This window comes from Macadamia integrifolia, unplaced genomic scaffold (assembly GCF_013358625.1).
Source record: "Macadamia integrifolia cultivar HAES 741 unplaced genomic scaffold, SCU_Mint_v3 scaffold262, whole genome shotgun sequence".
Classification (NCBI taxonomy): Eukaryota; Viridiplantae; Streptophyta; class Magnoliopsida; order Proteales; family Proteaceae; genus Macadamia; species Macadamia integrifolia.
Window position 1 is genome coordinate 215181 of NW_024868838.1, and position 25434 is coordinate 240614.

The following is a 25434-nucleotide window of genomic DNA, read 5'->3' on the forward strand; positions in this document are numbered from 1 at the left end:
GGCCATTTTGGTCCATTCAAGTTGTTTTTTCTCAGTTTTTTCATCCTCTATCAAATGGAAGTAGAAAAAAATATCTGGTTTTTTATTTGGCCACAATTTTGAAAAGAGAAGCTTCCTCCTTTTTTGATAGAACTTTGGATGGATTTTGTTGTCAAATGGGAATTTCATTTACTCCATTAGTGAGGGTTTGAGAAGGTAGTTGAGAAGGGTTGATGATTTATTGGTGGTAGCCAAGAAAAAGAGAGAAAAAAGAGGAGTTAGGGTTATGCCTTTTTTTGCATTGAAGAATAAGAGAAAAGGATTTGTGTTTCCCCCATTCCATTGAAGAAGAAAGAAGGTCCACCCTCTTTGTGCGTACTTGCTCTAACTTAATGAGACGAGTTTCTAAAATCTATTAATGGAGGATGATGTTGGTCACCTTTCTTAAGCCTACATTGAAGACATTGCAAGTAAGAGAAGAAAGAGAAAAGGAAAGGAAAGAAAGAAAGAGGGAAATTGAGTCATTAATTGGTGTACTCAATGTTATGTGAGAAATGTGTTGAGCTTATGGAAATGCTTTTGTGCCATTGTAAGAACGAAAGGTCCCTCTCTTCGGGAAGTGAGACATAAGAAGATTTTCATAGAGAGCACTTTCCTTCTCTAAACTCAGTGAGAAATCATAGTGGAGCCTCCGATTCCAAAGTTTATTTGTTTAACACCACAAATGTATGATCTAATCACTTTCATGGAGTGTGACATTGAGGAAGCATTATTCGATTGATTCAAAAATCCGATTAGGAATCGCCAGAATAGTGATTGATGATTATGGCATTCATCCTATTATCCTAGTAAACAAGGGGACTATGGCAAACGCTACCTCACCTCGGCTAGAGCGAAGTTCAATCAATTTAAAAATTACTTATACTTGACGTACTTGCTTTGTTCTGTGCTTCTACTTGCTAGCAGCTCTTATGACAGTCCATGAATCTCAAGAATCGAGTGTGGGACACGTTAGCCCTACTGCATTCTGGCCTCGGGGTCTGAAATTGGTCCTTTCTTTATCTCATCTTCTCTATCTATTGAATAATATTCATTTCCTCACATAAATGGCTATGTCAATAGTCATCGCCTTGCCCTTGTCTAATAAATCGTCTTCAAGAGGCATTGCCTCTTTCAGAGCCAATTCTTCAATGGCCTTTTCCTTTCCTTCTTTACTTCTCTCGAAGCTCCCCATAACTGTACTCACCACTTCAATCGCTACAAGGCACCGAAGAAAATATAGCATTCGAAGTTGGAGTTGAAATTATTTATGGTTTCTACAAAGGAGAGGAAAAAAAATAAAAGAGAAGAGAAGAAGAAGAACCTAGAATTTGTTTTTTGTGAGTTGCTTCAAGAAACCCAAGTGCCAACTGGGGTTGAACCATTGGCCACACCAAGACAACGTGATTATGATCTGCATCAAGTGGAGATTGACATCACCATATCTTTGGAGGTCGCTCCTCGCCAAGGTAACCTCACTTTTATCAAATTTCTATTATTATAAATTATTGTTGGCAATATGGTTGATAAGATGCCTAAGTGATAGTTGTAGTTTATTTGGGAGAAAATTTTTCATGTATAAGTACTTCACTATAGGGTATTGAATAAGCCCAACCCTTATATTGTAATTGGTGTTCAATGAGTGTTTGATACAAGGACCATATGTTCCTTGATAGTTATCACTACCTAAACCTATTTGTTGTGGGTGCAGCCTCTCAGATCATTATGGGAAAATCGGGATGATGACATAGCCTTTGTAAGTTAAGGATGGAAACTGGGAATGTGTTCCCTTAGATGTGGGTGCATTCATAATTAGTATTGAGTAAGTGCTAAGACCGATAGTGAGCATTATTTCATACATTTAGGCAACTGGCAGAAGCACATATTTTTTGTATTGTGGTTCTGTTTACTTATATTGTAATATATATTGGAGTGAATGTCTACGTGATGGGTGTGTACATCTGGTAAAGCTGGCCACTTGGTGGAGTGTGGATACATACAACTGTGTATGTATAAGATAGTGATTGTTGTGTGGGGTTTGTGAGATAGCTCTAGGCAACTATACAGCTTATGTGAATAAGCTCCATGTAATATTGAGATTAGCCAGTAGTATACACAATAGCTCTGTGTGTGCATCTGTTGACAACCCAATGAGGAAGTAACAAAGGAAATAAACTCAATACTTAACTAATAGGACATCTAAATTGACTAGGAAACTGTAGTAACAAAGAAAATAAATTCAAAACAGAATTAGACTTATAGATTCCATCTAATCCAACTAAAATACTTAATAAAAAGTAAAAAAGATCCTTACTTGACTAATCTCATATACCTAGCACATACTCATATTATAGGCTCATTACAAAGAAAACTCTTGGAACTAAAGGCCTAACATATATATAACACATCTCAAAGCTTATTTTTACTAAAAATAAGCCCAAATAAATATTAAATTAACTTCACCTTTACAAGACTTTTAATATTTGAACCTCTAACCTCTCACCAACTTAACTCACAACCACTAGACTAACACTCAAGATATTGATTTAAGTGATAAAATAAATATTTAAAGAGGCTAAAGAAAAACATATCCTAAGGTTCCAAACTTTGGGGAATGACATAGGTTGCCTTTAGTGCAAGTCCCACTTCTACAAGACAATATGTTTTTTCCAATTAAGTGAAAAATGAGCTCATCTTCATGCCAAATTTGGGTATGAAAAAATTATATGCCATTCAGACTTATCAATAATTTTCAAAATGAACCACTTATTTTTATGTTTTCTTTTTCATGGGTATTTTAGCCATTTTACATGGATGATTTGGTGGATTTGTCAGTGAGCATGAAAAACCTCCTGAATCTATAGATATTAAATAACTCAACCTCAAGGGATACTCATTATTGTTAGAGTAGCCTTTGGGGTGAAAAAATAGTCACCTCCCCCTTCATGATGTAAGTATTTTGGTATTGATCCATCAAATATTTCTTGTCTAAGAATTGCAAAATTGGTCCCTAAGAACATAGTGTATTCCATAAGTTTCCCATCCCATTTAGAAGAGAGTTTTTGTGGTCAACTTCATTAAAAAAATAAAAATAAAAATTGATGAATGGCATATCTATTCTACAACATGGAAAGAGTATTTGGTAATTTTGAATGTCAATATCTTGAAAGTAATCTAAAATGGCATGCCCCCTTCCTTGTATATCCATGCACCCCCAATTCATGTAGTTTTTTTTTTTTTTCATACTTTATTTTACATTATTACCAACTCTAACCATGGTTCTAAGAATGTATCAGATCAAATGAATAGACCAATTCGCATTGATATTGACAGAGGTCAATACTAATTGTTGGCTGATCCGTATGATTTTTCTAAAAGTTTCTCACTTCTGATTAGCTAATGATACATTTATTTTCTTATACAGTAAGTAAAAATGATATTTGGACTTTGAAACATATTATGAGTTTGTTTCAAGATCTTTTAGGTCAACAGGTGATTAAATTTGAAAAATTGGAGTTCTCTTTAGTGATACACTCCTCAAGAGATCTGTATGTGTACAGTCCTAGGGGTTTCTGATATGTTATGATTCTTTTTTTATTTTAGTACCCTAATTCATTATGTTCTCTCTCTCTCTCTGTTCTAATCAACTAGATTAAGAAAATATTTACTTCTTGGAAGATTTCATTTCTCTCAAGCTAGTCATTATGTACTCATCAAATCGGTTTTGTATTTTCTATCAAAAAAAATTAATTTGGTTTTTTCATTCAATCCCTACTTATTTGATGTCTCGTTTTCTATTTCCATCAAAAAATTGTCATCAATTAGATTCCATTTATTTAGCTTTTTGTTTGGGAAAAAGGTAGGTGAAAAGTAGTTCAAGCCTTAATCTTGGTCTTCACTGTGTCTTCCTAAATCATTTGGAGGGATATGGTTTCGTATAAGCTATGTCCATAGCTATTCCTTACTAATCAAGCTGTTATGTAGAATTTTAACATCTTTGGTGAAATAACCTAGAGAGGGGTGAATAGGTTATATGAGTGAATTTTAAATCTTTTTGATTAATTATCCCAAATGTGATTGTGAATTAAAAAATACAAAATAAATAAAATGAATACAATCATACAACACTAAGATTTATAGTGGTTCGACTCAATCTAAGTCTAGTCCATCCCTACAAGTTTCACTTATAAGATATACAACTAGCTCTTCCCTTTCAATACAGTAAGTAGGAAGGAAAACATTTACATAATCTTTACAGGATAATAGAATCCTTACAATCTCATTTTCAGGTAGAGAGGCACCTTAGAATCTCTTTCTTGGTAGAGAGGGACCTTACAACTCTTTTAAGGATAAGAGGATCCTTACACAAGCCTAAGTACAGTCTAGACTTAATATAAAATAGAAATAGAGAAGTGGAATGATAAAGAGTTACCTCTTGTGGTGCGTGATATGAATATGCAATAATGATATGAGCATGCACCTTAGATGTGTTCCCTATAGATGTAGATCGTAATCAAATACTTATAAACTGTCTTGAGTCTTCAGCTTTGGAATAATCTCAATAATAAAACTTAATGTGTTAATGTCTTTCCTCACTTTTTAGCTTTTGATAATGATGATCAATGCTTAATTTATTATTAATTTAATAAGCCATAAGTGGGGTATTTATATAGGTGATTATCAATCCTAAACTAGGTAGGAGTATAATCAAATTTGGGAAAGAAATATGGCCTAGCAGACATTTTTTTTTTCTCTACCAGTAACAACTGGTAGGATCCGATGGTTACCGGTTCATGTGTCTGTTGGGTGAAATAGAGCGATCATGGATGTGGCTAGCATGCAGACAATAAACTCCTAATTGCTGAAGAGCGCACATCGTACCTGTCGCTTCCTTAATCAGTTTAGCCATCTCTGGTGAGCACCAATATTAGGGATGGATAAATAATGGATCAGGAATGACCATCCACCATTTCCGAACCCTAGTAATAGACAGGTGAAAAGCACAAAGGAGTGGTCTCTCTGTAGTATGATAGTAGGAGCGCTTCTTTCAGGCCAAATCACGTCATTGAATCATGTACCATAATCCATTGGAATTCAAAAATTATAGCCGTTGGATAGCCTCAGACCATCCGGTAGGCATCTGGCTAATCAGGGATCTTACCAGAAGGCATCCGGTAGTTATTGCCAGGGTCCGTTTGTTACCAGTATGTCTCTGTTGGTCTAAGTCTGATGAATTCCCTGATCACAAAACTGTACCGATAGTTACCGTTAGGGTTGTCTTTCGGCCTAACAAACTGTGTTTATTCAAACAGTCATAACTTTCTCATATGAGGTTCAATTGACTTGATTCAAGTTGTGTTGGTTCTACAACTCAATGCTCTACATTTTTCAGTTGAGCTTGACTTCAAAATCAATCATTTAATATGAGTAAAGTACCCTTAAGTAAGAGCCTTATTGTTATCTCAGCAAAAGGTTGTATTTTGGCATTATACCAACACACTCAGGGTCTTAAGGCATTATAAATGAGCACGACCTAGAGTCAAAATCTATCTTGCATGTGTGCTATGCAATGTGTGCTATTATAACATATTCTACTCAAGACTCTACACGTTACTTCTTGTGTGCATGCCTTCCTATATCTTCTCTTTGTCTTGCTCTCTTGAGATCTTCAAATTCTTGACGCTTTAACGTTTTTCATGATTATCAGGAGATCTTCATGACTCCACATCAGATATTGTGAGGTCTAGTAACTTACTTTGTGGTCATTCCTTCACATATCACTTGGCAGATACTCATTAGAGATTACATTTTCTTGTTATTATCAAAACCAATATGGAGTTAGATTTCCAGAAGTTAGTGGGCATCCCCAACACTTGATTCTTTATGGGCTCAAATTCTAAAGAACTTATATTTCAAAAATGTTAGCTTGTTGGACCCTATGTTTACTTTTAAAAGTGGGCCTTGGATTTAGAATAGTATTAAAATAGATGTAGCATACTTGAGGAAATTGGTTAGCTGGTTGGTGATGGACAACAAATTTCCATTTAGAAAGATCCTTGGCTGCCACTTATTAATGGATCTTATATGCCTTATACTGTTACATTACACCCACTTTACCCAAAGGTTGATGATCACATGATTCATGGAATGTGAAATAGTAGTTTGATCTATTCAATTTTTACCAACTGGAATGCCAAATCAATCCTTGCCATTAATGTGAATAATAGATCATCCTTAGATGTTCTCTCTACCCTTCTCTAAGAAGGGTATTTTAACCATGGGAAAGGGTTCATTGAACCTAAGGCGTTTCCGACACGTATACACATGAATATTATTCATTTATTTATTTGAGAGAGAAGAGACAAAATAAATAAATAAATAAATAAAATGAGGATGTGAGGAAGCGCAACGTATGCCTTAGGCTTATAGAGCCTTTTCCCTTTAAAATTTTCAATAACAAGTGGAAGAAGGATATACAAGGGCCACAAAGGCAAGAAGCAAAAACCAAAACAAACAGAAAAAAACAGGACTCTTAAGGAGAAGGCTAAAGGAGAGAAGCAAGGGACATGGACATGTCCCATGAAACAGTGAACAAGTTCCTTGGGGATTCCCTAACATGAGAGTGGGGAGCATAGCAAGTTTGGAGTTGACATAAAACAAAATAGCCTTCCAAATCTCATCAAAAGATCAGAAGTGGTAGTCCATCTGCGAAGATTACGCTCTATCTAGTTATGGTTGATGGCAGTACAAATCAAGATTGCAACCAGTAACAAAGGACTCTCTTCCAACCAGTCGAGGAGAAGGTACAAGAGAAGAAAAAGTTTGCGCCTTCATCTAATAGTATTATTAGAAATGATCACCTAACACCTTATGTTAAGGTGTTGAAACTTTTATGAAAATTAAAGGTTCATCCGAAGTTCAAGATTTTCTTCTAGAGAGTGTTGGCAGTTGGACTTCCTACCAAGAAGAAGCTGGTTGTTTTATCCTCTTTGGATCAATCTTGTGATCTATATCAAATGGGTGATGAGTCTAAGCGACATTTTTTCCAAGTATATTTTCTCAACATGTTTGATTTGCAGGACTTTTGGGATTAAGGACAAAAGCTCTTCAAGCTAATTGTAGTGTTGTCTCAGCATTAGTTACATTTTATTTTCTCCACATTTCTCGCAATCAATGGTTTTCTTTTTTTTTTTTCTGGTAACCAAAAGTCTAACCCTTGCCCAACTATAGCTCATATAAAGATTTTTTTTTTTTTTTTTTTTTTTTTTTGATCAGCCAAAGAGAGAGAGAGAGAAAGATAGATTGTTGATTTAGGGATCTTGAGTCAGCCTTCCATTGAGCTTCCCCTTCTCTTCACTCATAGATCTCCTTTCATGATCTTCCACACCTTCCATCACAGGATCACCATTAATCATCCATGATATCTCTAATCAGTTAACCAAGGCCTCAAGTTATGCATGTGTTATTGTATTTAACCACAATTTTGTTTAGGGTTATATGGATTTTGGTATAGCAAGATGTTCACAAGAAGCTAAGGCAAGGGGCTTTCAACAAAGCCTACATAGGTAACGGTTGTGCTAGATGTATGGACAAATACTGTAGATTTGGAAAAGTGGTTTGAGAAGCATCAATGAGTAGGTTGGCCTTGGATGTTTTTCCCAACTATTTTATCTATCTCAGGATTATTATCATCTTTTAAGTTTATAAATATTCAACCTTTGCCCTAATTGTACACAAACGTACTATAGATAGTCTCTATTTCTTTCTAAACATACAAACTTAAAGAGACTTTATTAAACAAGATACACCAGAAAGCAAATTAAAATTCTCCCACAGCCACCCTTTGCTACTCCCTTGCGTAAGCCAATCTACCACCTCTTGAAAATCTGTCCTTACATCTAGTCCACCCCTGCACAAGCGCTGGTACAGTCCCTGCCATAGCTGTGAAACTTATGCGTCACTACATAGGCATGATAGGCTGCAACAAAATGAGAACATAAAAGCAAGAGAGATACCCAACCAGACATTCCATCCTTGGGCATATGACTTTTATACAGTTATCAGCTTGGTCAAGACAATCAAACTGCTCCCTTAGATTTATATTGCAAACATGATTCCGAAGAAAGTATGTCCAACTAAACCCTAGTAGTAACATCTGCTCAGCTCAAGGACTAGCTTTCTAGTGCTCTTCCTAACATTTGATTGGAGGCTTTGATGCCGCATTAAATATTTCCAAACAATGTTTACTACATTAGGGCACAAAGGTGTTTAGCCATAAATGGGCACATAAACATGTTTCGCAAACACATGTTTAGCAAAGAGAAGAAACTTTCCAAAAAAAATTAAATTGAGAGAGAGACATATAAGCTAACATTTCTTGACAACCAAACCAAAAGCCAAGTGAAAGGAAAACCCAAACTAAAAGAAATTAATAATGCACACCACTTTTCTGCCACAAGGACAATATGGTTTGTTTTGGCATTCTACCCTAGATAAGCCACACGCAAAATTATTGGTAAATCTCAACCAAATGACCCACAACATAAGGTCTTTCCTTCTGTTTCTTGGAAGATCCCTGCTTTTCAAACAGTTCCACAACGAATTGACTTGTGCAAACAAAATAATAAACCACTATAACAGCAGAACGTGTTCCAAGTTACACACTTCGCTGGTTGATGATGGGGAAAAATGGTTGATGATGGGGAAAAATGTTCACCAAATTTGGCACTCTCAAAGCTACAAATCTAGAAATGAAAAACAATCTGCAGGTCCAGCACACTTAAAAGTTTCTCATAAGAACAAAATTTAAATAAGACATTTTCTGTAAACCGATTTTGTTATATTAAAACATCAAGGTAAAGAATCGCCTTATATTCCAAAGATGTCAACTCGTTTTCTCAGAGCCAAAATAAATAGTTGCAATGAGGTGGCATCAACCTGCGTAAGCTTCTTAGGCTCCAGTGAAACGATTTCCTCGTGTATAAGCAGGCAGTCTAGCATCAAAATTATCATATTCATCATCCTCCTCGAGATCTTCCATTGTTTTCCCAAAAATAAATGGTTTTGTGCCCATCGTCGTGAATGGCATCAGGCCAAAAGCTCTTGCTGTCTTGATCTCTCTCGCAACCTTCCTCTGGGCTTTGGCGCTAATGCGGGTCTACACATGACAGTTAATAAAAAATCCAAGGACAAAAGTCAGATTCATATGTAATCGAAGTCAAACCACGTATTTGGCTGAGGTCCATTCTGAATTTGAAATCACCTTGCTCCTTTTGATAATAATTCCTGATTCAGTAAGAAAGTTGGCAAGAAATCTCACATTCTGCATCACACCACACCAGTAAGAAAATGCCAGACAGTTCAAATTCAGATTGAGAAAACGATAGAGAAAACCAACTGCTGGATCAATCAATATTAATGCATATAGTTCAAATTCAGTAATCTTAATAGAACATTATGTGATGATGAGGTCCCAAAATGAAGTCACTTGACAGTAAATGTACTTTGCAATTCCATGTCTATTCAGGGCTCCTTAGGCCACAGACAAGAGCCATTGAGGGTGGTCAGAAGCAATTTTGCAAGATAAAGCAGAAAAATGTGATTAAAATCAAGACCAACTCTTTAGCCACTATTCACTCTGTAATGTGTTAAAATGAAAATCGTACAAATCAAGGCACATGGACCACACCTTTGATACAAAGAATGATGCAAGGGATTGACAGCTGGAAACAGTAAGCTTAGGCAGATAAGCCTCCGGTTCAAAAGGTCAGAGCAGGTAGCATTGTAGGGGGTCCATGCATGGCTTGGAGTTGGTTAATTCTCTGTATAATTATTTTGATCTTGGGGTGCAATCTTGTAATTTGCTTCTTTTATTAAAAGAAAGCTATGCCATATGGTCATGTGGTGTAATGTAGTAGCCCCTTCATTGTTTTAAAGTATTTTAAAAGGTCTTGCAAAGCTAACTAACGGCCCCTCCAATTACAAGGGTAGTTAATTTATTTATGGGCAAAAGAACCATGTCCTGCTGGAGCAGGAAACACCAGCACGCATGACCAATGAGAGAGCGCGTGCCAGCTTCTTTAGCACCCTGGGCACGGGGGGCCACGTGGTCTTTTCGCACTCTTTCTCTAGGCATTTCCTAGGACAGGGTCCTTTTTCCCATTATTTATTTATTCAGGATCCATATTGATTTTCCTGTTGATTCTTCATTCGCCTTCATACATTCGGTGGTGTTGTAATTTCTTTCTTCCCCTGAATCGGAAAATTCAATAATTCAAATCCCCCCTTTGCACACAAACCAATTGCAATTGTCAGCCATAAACCTCAACTGGTGCAGTATTTCCCCCCACCCTGCAGCAAAATATAATTCTCTAACACACTTTTCGTCAGAAATCACCCCAATCTTATAACCATAGGTTTATATATCTAGGGCTGAACTACAAGAGATAGTGAAAAAAGGTTATGACAACTACTGAAAAATTAGGGTTTAAAGAATTAGAAGATATGGTCATGGGACTGTAAGAGAACCCATGAACAGTATCTCAGACAGAAAGAGAAAAGGAGTAGTGTTGATTCCAAGATGAGAAAGGGAGGTATTAAATGGCAGCGAGTCACCCAATCAATTTTTAGAAATTTTTTTTTTTAAGCTTGACCTGAACTGCTGATGTAACCCCTGAACCCACACCAAGCCATGATATTATCCGCTTTGGGTCGAACCCCTCGCTTTAAAACGCATTGTGAACATTGAAAGGGTGCTACAGGTTATTCTAGCCTAGCTTCTTCCCCCTAGTTGATGTAGAACTGAAGAGCCAGTCCCCCTCAACGCCTCTCCCATTTCTTTCTCAAACTTTGGGGTTCAACAGATCTGGGCTGTTTCTTGGGCACATGGTTCTAAAAAAGGAACGGAACGGTCAGTATTGGCCAGATCAAAACGGTATCGGACCTGACCAATCCCCTATCCTGACCTTTCCGATCCCATTCCATATGTATGGTTCAAGGGTAAAATTGTAATAAAAACTGATTTTTTTTTTTTTTAAACAGGGGTAGATCTATCTGATACAGTCCGATTCAGTCCGTTCAGGAATGGTATCGGAACAGTATCGGCCTTGACCCTTCCTGAGTCTTAGAACCTTGCTTGGGCGTGACAGATAAAGATGTTTTTTATATCTGCAGGTTAGATCTTAAACAGAGAACAATAAAGACAAGAAGAGAAACAGAACTGAAAGAAAGAACATAGATTGCAGCACAGTGTAGTTGCACGGAACGAATAGGAGGAAGAAAGAAGAAGAAGAAGAAAGAGTACACCTCAGAACTAAATTTATTCAATGTCAAACATTTCAATTGTATGGAATAACAGAATTATATAAAAGACTGATAACTCTTCCAACTAAAATAGGAACTCTTTAATATCATAGTAGCATTCTTTTTTTTTTTTTTTTCGTACATATACATTTATTTATTTTATAAATAAAGTTGTTATTTATTAATTAAGAAAGAAAATTCTTCAAAAAAGAAACTTTCTAGTGAACTTAACACTGACATTATGAACCTATCAGGAAAAAATAAAAACAGTGACATTATGCTTTATGCAAATAAAAAGTTGGCTTCCACTAATAAAATATGTTATTTATCCAAAAAAAAAAAGAAAAAGAAAATGACTTTCTAAAACTCTAAAAGGATACAATTAACACTTATGACCTATCGTCTTATCCCATACCGATGATCTTCTCATCTCCCCCATTCCCAAATGCAAATATTTAAATTTAAATCATCTTGCCTTTGCAGATGATCTTATGATTTTCTCCAAAGCTGACCCCTTCTTTGTCCAAACTATCCTCTCCTCCCTATGCTTCTTTGAATCCATATCTGTTATCCGCATCAATCTCCTGAAGTCCAACATCTTTCTCTCTGGTTCCTTTGATGACACCAAAGCCCACCTCCTTCAGCTAAAGGGATTCTCCCTTGGCTCCTTGCCAGTCAAGTACCTCAGGATCCCCCTTATCTCCACTAGACTCACCGCCTACCATTGTACTCCCATGCTGGACAATATTCGGAAAAGGTTCCAACTCCAGAAAGGAAAGATCCTTTCTTATACTGGTCGACTGGAGCTTATTAAGTTTGTCCTCCAATCTTCCTACATCAATTGGTTTAGTAGCTTTTCCATCCCCACAGCCACCCATCAAGGCCATTGAGTCTCTCTTCTGCTCTTATCTCTGCAAAGGTAGAGATTCATCTAGATTCCTCCACCCCATCCGTTGGTCCTTTGTCTACCACCCCAAGGAAGAGGGAGGGCTTGATCTCAAAAAGAATTAAGGATGTCAAGCTCATCCGGAAGATTGCTTCCAAACAAAACAGTATATGGGTCTCTTGGGTCTACTGCTCCTCTACAAAGATTCCCTTTGGACTATCCCTCTCTCTCTCAGGACGCCTCCTAGGTCTGGCGTAAAATCCTGCAAGCTAGGCCTCTTGCCATGGATGTCATCCACTGTAAGATAGGTAATGGCCAAGCCACTTCTCTCTGACTTGACAACTAGCACCCCTTAGGAGTTCTCTTTCTTTCTACGGGGCCTAGATCAATCTATTCCTCTAGCCTTGCCAAAGACTCTTCAGTCTCCTATATCATCACCAATAGTGCCAGGTCCCCTCCTCCCACACCCCCACCCCCACCCCCTTGGTCCATCATTACCCCCTTCCCCTATCCTCCAGGACAATAAAATTATTTGGTCTCCTTCCTCCTCTAGAAATTTCTCCTCCTCCACCTGGCATCTTGTTTGTACTAAGGGCACCACTTGTCCTTGGCGCAAAATCATATGGTTTAGATTCCACAGTCCTCACCATAGCTTCACTTTGGAGAGCCCTTTCTAGCTGCCTCCCAACCCAAGCTTTTCTCATACATTGTCATATTCTTGTCTCCCCTGCTTGCTACCTTTGTTGGAACGGTTATGAAGATATTAACCACCTCTTCTTTGAGTGCCCATTTTCCTCCTCTATCTGGAAAAAAGTCCTCTCTCATTGTTAGCCTTCAAAGAGATCCCCCCTTCTCCTCTCTAAAGAACGGATTTGGATCGACATGACTTTTACAAGTAAGACCATTTGTGACACTACTGGAAAACTTGCCTCAGGGCATCTATTAACCCCATCTGGATGGAGCGACATTGTTGTAGATGGACTTCCAACTCCAGGTCTTTTAACAAGAGTTGGAATGCCATCTACTTTGAAGTCTCCACCAAGCTTTCTCGCATTCAGGCCCTTTCGGTTCCAAACTCCCCTAGAAACAACCTTATGTACCTTCTTGGGGTTTACCTTCTTCTATTTTAAATCCCCCTCCCCACTCCCCTATTGGGCATCCTTTCGTAGGTTGTGTTGTTTTCTTCTTGCCACTAGGGGCTTTATATTGCCCCCCTCCCTCTCTTTTCCTTGACAACGAATGTCTTATTCACCCAAAAAAAAAAAAAAAAAACTTATGACTATAATTAAATACTCCATAATAAAATTTGTGCTCCCTTTCAACCCAATATTTGATTCATACGGTAAAGCCATTACAAGCACATCCAACAGAAAAATAAAAGCTCACCTCCATGCAATATTTAAACATGGTTCATTCTTCACTTGACATTGCGTATCTACCCTACTTAAATACACTTCTCAACAGTTTGCTCTAAGATTGTCAGGCTATATTACATCTTGAATTCTTTTCATGTTCTCACTTGCCCTTTCCGTGATTTCTCTCTTCAATTAAATCAAGTTAGTTTGAAAGTCCTGATTGTGATTACATGCAAGTTTGCATACCACTCCTACACCAAATAGATGATATGAAACTCAATGAGATAAAGTGAAATTCAAACTCTGCATGATGCCCACAATACACTGTTGAGACATCAACCGATTCAGACCATTTAAATGGTCGGGCATCTTGGATGCAGGATAAGCCAAGTTCACTACCAGAACATTCTAGCTTTCAATCCAGGGGTAACATGCAAATCCAAGAGAACAAGGTTAATGGCCGGAACACTTCATAAATAAATCATCTAAGGATGTGAAGCATCAAGCAGGGTGCTATATATGGCCCATATATTAAGGCAACAATTGAGTTAGTTCAGGTCAATCAATTACTTGAAAAACAGAGCACAGAAGAAGGTTTCATTAAGGATGACTTAACTCTCTTTACGTGTTTAACATTAGTGCAGTAAACTTCATCTCTTTGACAAAGAATGCATGCGTGATAATTTGAGCAACCCACCAGATTTCTGGTAATGCAAAAAGTTAGAGGCACGTTCATTAACAAATTACTAAGAACTATATCCAATCAAGGGAGAGCGGATGATGCTCACCCGAAAATCAGCTTTTCTGAGAACTTCCTCAGTTGTTACTTCAAACTCAGGTCTTTTAAAGGGTTTACGTACACCTGGCTTTGTAAGATCTAGATCCTGCATACAGTTAAATAGAAAATGAATGGCAAGAATTAGAAATACAATATACTTCACAAGGTATAGACATACATGAAAAAAAAATTGGGTTTTGGGGGGGAGGGGGGGTGGGAAGAGCCATAGTTGCATTTTCACAATAAAAGTAGTAGGAAATATTATTCTTGTAGCAAAAGCTCATGCCTCGACAACATAAAATATGAAACTGTTAAACAAGAGAGCACATTCGCATACTTTTTGTAACTATTGTGCTGTACATATCATCCTCTATGGCTAAAAGCTAGGGGCTCAGCTGCTCTAACTAACAAGTTTCTAGGATATTTTCATACCTTTGGGGTATATGTCATCCCAGGTCGAAAGGTCACATCTGGTCTGAATGAATAGTCCTCCTTAGCTATCTCCTCAGTATCATACTCAAAATATGTTGCAGCTTTCTTCAGCTTTCCATCCATCCCATCAGACAATGTATTGAAACTCTCATCCAGGCCATCCAATAGTTGGGAACCATTTCCAGCATTCTGCCTAGAACCAAAACCAGGTCGTCCACGAGCTTTCTCAAATCTATCAAGCTTTTGATAAAATGAATCAGTAGTATTTGGACCACTTTCTGAAAAGCCACCAAATATCCGTCGCTCAAAATCATCAGCAGACTCAAAAGAGTTGTTACGATTGCTGTCATTGTTTTCTGTACCTGTTTAATGATCAAAAGTACGGGTTAAAAAAAGAAGAAATTAAATCATCTCTAGATAAGTTATACCATAAGGAAACCAAAGATTTTGATACCAATAAAAATCATAACTTGAAAGAGGAAAACAAAATAACTATAAATAACTAAAGATCGAGTAGCAAAGCAGGTTATCAGCAACCAAAATTGGTAAGGAACAACTAGAACCTCAATGCATGTGCAAGCCAATTGTTAAGGGAACCAGGCCATAAAGGACCTAGTAGTCGAATAACTTCAACTAAATGATCTTGACTCGCTGGCGAAAAATTAGAAACTAGCTTAATACAGAAATTAGAAACTAATTTAAGACTGAAATTAGAAACTAAAATAAGTAATTACTATCCCCATCAATAGCCCAAACCGTGGGCCATAGAAGCAGCCTTGATCCACCCAATCAGCCACTAGGGTCAACCCTCTTATTCCTCCTTGAGTGGACCTTCAGATTTGCATCAGCCTGCCTTTTCTGTCAGAACTTCGATTCATGTCTTGACGGTTAGATGTGAGAGTGATGAGATTTGTTGGTGGGGTTTGGTGGAACCCTAACTAATTTTTCCCTGTTTGCCCCTCCTCCTCCTTTGGGCTTTTGGGTTCTTGTTCTGCCCATGTGGGCTTTTGAATTTTATGTTGTTGGGCTTCTGGATCCTTTTATTTATGCCCATGTGGATTTTGTGTTGTATTAGACATGTCATTTGTGACATGTCTTCCTCTCCTCAAGATCACTAGGACTTGGATGCTGTCCTTTTGGACTTTGGTTACCCTTCTAGGGTTTGTAACTTCCCTTAGGGGATATATTCTCCTTCCCCCTTCTTTTAATGCATTTATTAATTCACCCAGAAAAAAAAAGACCTAGTAGTCATTGGCTTAATTTTTGGATCGTCTTCGCATAAAGAACATGAGGGAAAACTTCATTTATGCCTGGTTAATTTCTTAATATTTTTATTTTTATGGGTCTGTTGGGTTGGTGCAGTGGGGATATAGAAAACCTGCGAGTAATGGGACTAAAGAAGTTAAAAAATAAATAAGAAAATATTAAAAAAATAAAAAAGAACGAAATCGCAAACAAAGAATCACACAACGCAAAGGGATTTACATGGTTTGGCAAGATTACCTACGTCCACAGTGAGATGAGATATGTTTCACTATCAATGGAGAATAGGGTTATAGCCGCCTGTCCTCACACCTCTCTCAGATTACAAAGAAAAATCATCTCGCTACAAATATATAGTGAAACCCTAGATGGGCACATATACCCAAAATACCCATATAGCCCTAAAATTTCCTTGGGAGCTGCTGCCCATGAACCACCACCATGGACCCGCCAAATCGTTAAGGCCCCAATAGGTAACGCACAAGGTGGGCCGATTCCTCTGGGCCTCTTAACGGTCCTTCAGAATCAGCCCACAAATATAAACGATAGACATTGTACCCCCAACAATTTAATTCTCGATGTGAACAGAATTTCAAGATTCAACGAGATTTCACAAAATATTTCGGTTTCGGCAGATGTCGAAATAAAATGGCATGTGATAGATAGGAATGTCAATATTTCAGTTGGAAATTAGTCATTTCCCAAAATTTTGGTATGATATTTAGCTTCGTCGTTATTTTGGTTGAAGCATTACTAAGATTTTACATTAAAAGCATAGTTCCGAACAAAATGGGTCAAAAACATTCATTTTGTCAGATTTGAAAAACAAGAGGGAGAAACAAGTTCTTGTGCAATAGAAGAGCATATTTTATTCTTAAATCCCATATCGTTGACTCTTTCTAATGAACCATGTATGATGTATGGTTTATGAAATGGTTTATTACGTCTATTCATTCCTAATGCATTAATGCATATTTAAATTGTTTTAACTGAATAACATGTTTCTAATACTAAACTTATGTGGAATGGGCCACATTGGAGAATGCATATAGAAACATACAGTGCATACAACCAAACTAGGCTCCAAACTACCATTGTGGGTGTGATTTTGTTTAAATCTAACAGTTTCACTGTGTTTAAAGGGCCTAAAATAAGGTTCCTCAAAAGTTTCAGCACCTAATTTGGCCATCTAGGCCTTGAAACCCTTCATTGAAAGTTGCAACTAAAATTGTACAAATTCCAACCGAAATTTAAGTTTCGGTCAAAATATTTCAGTTTCGAGCCTGGTTTAGAAATCCTAAACCTTGGATATGAACAGCAATAACATTTGAAGATTAACCCTTTCAAACTCGGGTTAAATAAGATTCCACTACAAGCTTGAAATATAATAGATAAAATCAATACTTACTTGAAGAAAAGCACAACATAAAGAAGGATATGGCCTTTGATTTCCCACCAACAGGCCTATATCAGTCTCCCAAATCCCAAAAGTTTCTCTCTCTTCACTATCTCAAATTAGCATACTTTCTCAGCAACAAAAGACTCAAGCCATAATCTCATTAATCAAATTCGTGTACAAGGCTGGACCCCCTTGCAACTTATATAGAGACTCAAAACAAACTCAAACACCGAAAAAAGAAAGGCCTAAACCAATCCTTAACTAATAAGGTAACATAAACTAACTAGGAAAGTAAAAAAGTGAAGGGAACTAGCTCAAAACAGTAATAAACTTTCAGAGTCATAATCCAAACCTTACTAAAACACTTAATAACAATTAAAATAAAGAAAACATATATATATACTTAACTAATCCCCCATTCGCAGCCTCTACCCATATTATAGGCCCATTAAAGTGGTTCATTAAATGAAACACATTGGATCAAAGGCCCAACATATACATAACGCAACCCAAAGCTTATTGCTAATAAAATAAGTCCATTTAGGTGATTTCACTGCATCATGACTTTACCTATATGAGCAAGGCAATCAACAACATTGCGTTCTTATAAAGGAAATTCCATTGGCAACGTGGAAGGAAAGCCAATATCCCAAAAAAAGTAGGGGCAGCCTACTCAAGATGTATAGATAGATGATATTTATATCAAAACAGTCAATTTCATAACCATTGGTGTGCCCATTATGGCTTCCAACCAAAGGCCCCCATGGACTTGGGAGCAGATGATTCAGACAATGGTTGGGTCAGTCAGCCACATCTCCGTCAAAAGCGGCTGAACAGCTGCAAGCCATTAATTTTTAATAATGATAAGGATAACAACTGCTAATGTCTGTCCACATTCAATGTATCACATGTGTAAATATGTGCACCCAAGTTCAATGTATCACATGTGTATATGTTAAGATAAAGAGGAGTCATTCTCACCAAGCATACGTTATTCATGTTAATTGTCATCAATAAATACAGTGGACCTCCATCAGTCATTAACAAGCTAAATCATTCTCCTAATCTTTACTTCTCAACTTGCTATCAAAGCCCAATCCTTTTTGAGAATTTTTCTATTCCACCGCTGCCAAAGAAGTCTCCAACCACCGCCCACCGCCCACCGCCAAGGCTTCAGCCTCCCATTTGGTCTAACATGGTCGGCTAACATGCTTTTATGCATATCACACCAAGTTATCCTTGTCCTTAACAGTTTCCTGGAGAACGGAAACACCACCGACAGGTTGCGAATAGTGCAAGAAAGAAGGACCAATGGAAGAGAGAGATTTATTGACAAAAATGAGTACACAAAAAAGATACACGGATGCCCTGAAGGATATTGACTTGAACTGGTGACGAAAAGAAAGTGACTAAAGCCAACGAGAGACATACTGTAGGGCCATTCTTGATTGTATTAAGTCAGGTGAAGATTTGAGTGCGTGGGACTGCAACACATATTGATGTAGGGGGGTTCCTAGGGGACTAGGTTTCCTACAAGATTAATTAACTAGGTAGGGTTACCTCAAGGGACTTGGGTAGACAAGACAAAATAAACTCAGCAAACAAGATTTAACATGCCAAATAGAATAAGACTAATAAACAAAGTAGCAAAGGGCAATAATAATCTAGAAAGAAAAACACATAAACTCACTCAAGCTTCAAGGGGAAAATGGGGTAGGGAACATGGTAGCAACCAAAATTAGGCTACAGCACTAGTTTATTAAGCATCAAAAGTAGATAGAAACCCCATGCCATATGCTCTAAAATCAGTTGTGCTAGTAATAAGAAGACCAGCAATACTTAAGGCAAACAGTGTGGTAAATAAAAGGTTAAATAATAGCAAAAGGGGGGGGTGGGTTTTAATGGAAGTAACAGGGTAAATAATGAGGGGATAATGGAGGGAATGGGAGGGTTTACTCTATACTTATCTGCTGCCCAGGCCTGAGAATAAAGGGAGAGAACCCAGATTCAAAGAAGATGTCCAACAGCAGTCCGATTGTTGAAAAGAGATCGGCAGCAGCCCAATCCTTGTCGTAAAAGATAACAGCAACCTAGTACTGAAGAGAAGATCAGCAGCAGTTCAGCATCAAAGGCAGCACCAACAGTTCAACATCAAAAGGTAGTAGCAGCAGCAGATGTTGGCCGACAGCAGTAGACAGTAAGCAGCAACAGTAATAGCATACAGTAGCAATTCGAGTCAACAATCCAGCAATAGTTCCAGTGAGAAAAGGTATAAATGTAAGAGAGGGAGGGAGGTAAGAGATGAGAGAACCGAGAGAAAATAATGAGAGAAAAGGCGAGAAAGAGAGGGTGAGAAAGACGAGATTGAACAAGAGAGAATCGTGAGAGGGGTGGGGGGTTTGCTCCTTGGCTGTTTTTTCAATTATCATTCATTGATTAGAACCGTGGCCAATGGCCTTACATAAATAAGAGACTAATTACTAAAAAGAAAAGATTATTCTAGGAATGCTATTTCATAAACAAAGAAACTTTCTGAAAAGAAATCAATAGGATAATTACTTAGTTTCTTCATTAACTTAAAGACTCAAATAAACAAAATTCTAGGAAATAAAACTACTAAACTATAAGATTTGGTGGGGGCCACACAATCTTGGCAAAATTTGGAAGGAGAGGACTCGATCTAACGTTGGAAAGGCTGGATCGAGCCTTCCTTTCTTCTTCTTCTTTCTTCTTCTTCCTTCTTCTAATCCTCCAACCACAAAGAAGGTTGGGTCTTCTTCTTCCTTCGGTTGTACGTCTTGATGTCCCCATCACATATTTTGTGATTCTATCCATCCTTCTTATCTCCTTTTTCTTGGCCTTGTGCCCAATAAAATTTGTTGCTCATAAAACAAATCAAAATGACATATCAATGCTTATACCATTGTTTATGTTTTAAGTCACAAATAAATAATAAAATGGGAATCCTGACAAATTTTTTAATGAATAACAAATTTATTGACGAACCATTAATCAATATCCAATGGAGCACTCATAAAAGTCAACTCATGAGGGAGAAGCAATCAGAAATCATGCCGATGCAGAGAAGGATCTTAGGACCAATATTATGCAGAATCAAGGCTGAACCAGGTTGACCCCTTTGGCAATCTTGACCAGAGTTATCAATTCGGCTGAATAATTTGCGAATTATTCGGCCGAACCGAATTTTTCCGAATTTTATCAAAAATTCGGACCGAATCCGAATTAAACCGAATTATTCGGTTTATTTAAACATTATTTTTTAAAAAAAACCAAAAAAAAAACCCAATAAGCTTTTTTGACCGCTTTTTTGACCGAATCCTTCAATTAATCATCCGAATAATTCCCGAATCCGAATTTGTTAACTATGATCTTGACAGAGACAAACCAGGTCTGGTTGGATTTTTGGGTTCAATAGAATATTTTAAGATTTTATTTTATTTTGGGGAAATCTATGTAATCTTTTTATTTTTCTAGATATAAGGCTAAGTAGGAATTTCCAATTTGACTTTTATTTTGTTTCTAATTTTATTAGTTTAGATCTTAGGAAGTAATTAGGAGATCCTTTTCCCTTTTTAGTTAGATTCCTAATTTATTTCAATTTCATAATTGGAAAATAGGGTTCTACTGAGTCTTTCGATAGTGATATCCTTGTAACCGATCAGGATCTTTTTGAGAATGAATTAAATGAATTGTTTTGGAGTCGGTTAGGTGCAAGCAATGGCCGCGTGACCTCTAATGTAGATCGAGCCTACGAAAGGAGGAGGTTGTTGGTTCCATCAAACCAGACCAGCCAGCCCCAACGTTGGCCCATCAAGCCAAGCCAAAACCAGAATTTACTGAACAGTACACGTGAACAATAATTTGGACTCTTTTTTTGTTTCCTTTTTGTGTTACCAAATAGCCAAAGTCAGTTTTAGTGATCTAGAAGAGTCATTTATTGACTTATGTTAGTTTCTTAGAGTACAAGTCACTAAGTTACTAAAAGTCATTAATTTCTATTTTATGTTAGTTTCCTTTTTTAGTTTGTTGCTAATATGTAAGGCTGTGCCTAACCTATTTACGAGAGACCATTGTAATCAATTGAAAAAAGTTAATAAAGTTTATTTGAAATGGCTATATGTTGTTTTCCTATGGGATGCAGTCGGGTGAGATGCCGAAACTTGAGGGGTGAGATGTCCAAAACCTATCCTTCTTCTTCCCTCTTCTCAACCCCTTCATCGATTCCTTTTCTGTTTCTTATTTTCTCTTTGTTCTATTGTTGAGAGAGATTTGAGAGTTATTTGAGTCTGCTTGAAGACCAGAAGCACACTATCAAGCCAGCCTGAAGATCAGCCAAGTACAGGGATCGAAACTCGGCTTCTGTCAGGGTTTGAGGTCGATTATGCCAAGATCTCCTCACCAGTAAGTCCAAATCTGAAACCCTTTTGGGGGTTTATAGAGCACCCAAGGGGGCTCCTTCAACCAGAGTTTGGTATCCAACTGAGCTCACCATCATCTGTTCCTGAAGGCTTACATTAGTTTCCTAACAGGGAACCTCTTCTCAGATCTCCCAAACCAGTGATCAGGTTTCAAAACCCTTTGGAGGGTTTGATTAGCACCACAAGAGAAGCATTTGATCAAAATTTAGCTCCATCAGAGACTTCTACAGCCTACCACAGGCTTCCTCCTATTTCAGCCAGATTCAAACTTTGGTTCTAAATCTGATTTCAGATTTGAATTTGTGGGATCCTAATTGGGGTTGGGTAGTTCCTACCTAGCCTTACATAAACCTCTCCTCCCACCCCACCCCTCTTGTGCTCTCTTCTTGCAACCAGCTGCTTCCCCTTATCTTTTTTCTTCTTTATTATCAACACCCCTGATTTCCCATCTTCTGTTCATCCGTGATCCCTGTAGCTAGCAGTACAGTTGGTTGGAAGAGAATCGTTGGAACTCCTTGGTTCCTTCTAGTTATGAGCTGATATTTGGGGGTTTGCTTTTCCTTCCCTGGGTGACCAAACCCTTAGAGCTTCTTTGCCATAAACCATCCCTGCTATGAGAAATTGAACCTGCAAATCAGATTGGTTCAAGTTACTGTCCAGATTTAATTTCAGACGTTTGATCGATCTTTTTCACCTGTTGTCCTTGGAGTTCCCTGGCTGCATCTGATAGATCCTTGAGTTGAAGAATTTCTTTCAAAACCCTGGGTCAATTGGGCTTAGTTTGAAAGATTTCTTTCAGTCGCAAGCCCTCAAGCACAGCTGGGTCTTCATCTTTGGTTGTCGAGAGGTTGAAGACAACCTCTTAAAGTGGGTTTTATCTTCTTTATAAATACCTCTCTTTTACGTTTAATCTCCACTACCATTATTTTTATTTTCATTCCAAGAATACCCTCTAGCCTACGTTAGACATCCAAAGCACTATGCTTCTTCTAAGCGGATTTTCAAAGAATTACAACTTGGCCATTATGTTACAAATTTCAGTTTATTACAATAGTGTCATCCCATCTAATTATAAAATTACCACTGCTTCTTGTGTTTGGATTATATTGGATTATATTGGTTTAAGTGTGCCCATAAGCGATCTGATTCCCATTTTGGAACTTGGATCCGCATCACAATGGCTGTAGGAGGAAAAGAGGGCCAGCAAGCCCATTGGTCTAGCTCTCAACTAGGCTATTCTTTCCAGCCCAATCGTGGGTTTGGTGCCCATCTGGGGCTTAGTAATATTTTACTTTTAAGTATTATTTGTTTTCCTAGTTGGATTAGGATCCTTATAATTGAGTTTGTATTCAGCAACAAGTTATTAATTAGACTAGGAATTACTTTTCCCATTCAAGACAGGAATCAAACTATAATTTTCTATTTAAACTCTTGTAGCGCCAAGAGCTCAGTTCATGATTTGATTAATGAAATAAAGTGTGCTGCTTTACAAACTAAGAGAATCAGCTGGAGAGAAGCTGAACATGATGAGGGATTCTGATCTGGTTCGAGGATGAGAAACCTCGGGTTACCTTTATCTATTGTATGCTATGTTATCTTATCAATCCAGGTGATCACGGATCAATGCACAACCGATTGATATGATCAAGAACTTGTCTGATAAGGTGAATTAAATGGAGCAGTAGATGAATTCCATGTCTCAGGGGAATAATATACCACCACCACAACAGCCCACTCTAGAGGAACATAAAGGTGAACATCATCCTCCACCAGCTACATCTCAAAATGCTAACAGATACCAAGGAGGGCTGCCACAGAGGTTTTCACACCACCGGCTCCATATGAACCTTATACTAGGCCATACGGTGGTCACAATCATCGCTAACCACCTAGAGCACCTGATGATGGGCAGCAGGTGAAGCTAGAATTGAAAGAATATAATGGCAGACTTGATCCACAGATGTTTCTTGATTAGGTGAACGCAGCAGAAGACTACTTCGACTGGTTTGATATGTCAGAAGCAAAGAAAATCAAGTTAGTCAAGAATAAGCTTATTGGACCAGCCAGAGATTGGTGGAGAAAAGAGGAGAACCGGAACCGAGAAAGAGGCACACTTATTATTACTTGGGATGAAATGAAGTTGATCTCAAGCAAAAGTACCTTACACAGTCTCTTATGCTTCGTCCACATAATCAGCTGAATACACTACAGCAGGGTGCAATGTCTATGTCTAAATATACAGACAAGTATAATGGTATGCTGTCATGGCTGGGAATAGAAGAAGAAAATATTTAGTTGATATCTCAGTATAAACTTGGGCTGCAAGCAGATATCAGAAGAGCAATGGGAACAACTACTATTTAGAAGCTACATGATTACTATGACAAAGCACTAGAGGCAGAAGAAATAATGAGGAGTCCTATTAGATCCCATGGCAATCAAGCCGAGTACAAGAGACCACCAGAAGCTACACATACACCTCCATCTACAGGTCAACCGAGCAACACTCTTTTGACTGCCTACAAAGGGAAAGCTCCGAAGAATGCCAACAATAAAATGAAGTGATATTACTACAACAAATTTGAGAACTTCACAAAATTCTTCCCACAAAAGTCATGGGCTACAACCGCGGTTGTTGCTGCCCAAGATACTGAGTATGTTGAAATCAATGATGAACTTCCTCCTGAAGAAGATTGTGAAGATCATGCACCAAATGATTACGATAATAACATGATTACTTATGAGAAATATTTGGTTAACCATATACTAATTGCTGAGAAAGGGAGAAGACTGGCGGTGTCATTGTATATTCTACAGTAGAATGGTCAATGGCACCAACGTAGTACAAGTGATAGTGGACAGCAGTTTGATAGGAGATTGAAGATGTCCTTGATGACAACTACGTAATGGTGCATAACAGTGCTGGCCTATCACAAGTTTAGGGGTGTCAAACGGTGTGGTTTCAGTTATTCGGTTCGGTTCCGGTTCGGTTTACTTTTGATAAGGTGAAACCAAAATTGCACCGAGTAGGAATAAGGTGAAATCAAAATCGTTTTCATCCGGTTTCAGTTTTAGCAGTTTCTAATCGTTTTTTTTTATTCAATTCACAACCGATTTATATATGGTTAATAGTGTCGTTTTAGAAAATGGTTTGCATATTCAATTTGTAAAGGAAGGTAACAAAGATATAAATGAAGCAAAGTTGAGCACCATAAACCCATTTTGGCGAGTTTGGTGAATGGCAACTCTTGCACTAACCTATGTTTGATTATCTTCTCAACTGTATATATGGTTAACCCGAATAGGAACTTCAAAAGGAATACAATAAATGTTTGGATATCTTCCTATCTAATTGGAATTTCAAAATGACAACCAAGTTTTCTCTCTTTCTCTTTTGGGAAAAGGAAAAAAATGGGCACCAAAGGCACTAAAATTCAGTTGGCTTAAATAAATTTTCAATTAGAAAATGTGAACATGAATCCTACACACACTAAAGTTCCTAAATAGTCAACTTTTTCTTTTCCTTTCTTTTCTTTCTTTTTTTTTTTTTTTTTTTTTTTTTT

At 37.6% G+C, this 25434-nt stretch overlaps 1 protein-coding gene across 2 annotated transcripts in view; it reads right to left on the reverse strand.

Moving 5' to 3' along the window:
• Nucleotides 1-8620: 8620 nt before the first annotated feature.
• The window catches only part of LOC122066875, a 28945-nt gene continuing 12131 nt past the window's right edge, over nucleotides 8621-25434 (reverse strand). Inside the window, exons 3-6 of one of the 2 annotated variants that reach the window (XM_042630699.1) lie at nucleotides 14771-15132; nucleotides 14349-14444; nucleotides 9281-9340; nucleotides 8621-9175 (exon numbers count right to left, since the gene is read on the reverse strand). In XM_042630699.1, coding sequence (XP_042486633.1) covers nucleotides 8969-9175; nucleotides 9281-9340; nucleotides 14349-14444; nucleotides 14771-15132 — 725 coding nt within the window. In that variant the 3' untranslated portion in view covers nucleotides 8621-8968. Of the gene's footprint in view, nucleotides 9176-9280; nucleotides 9341-12708; nucleotides 14265-14348; nucleotides 14445-14770; nucleotides 15133-25434 lie in introns of those variants that run through there. The other variant, XM_042630700.1, reaches the window with a different exon arrangement.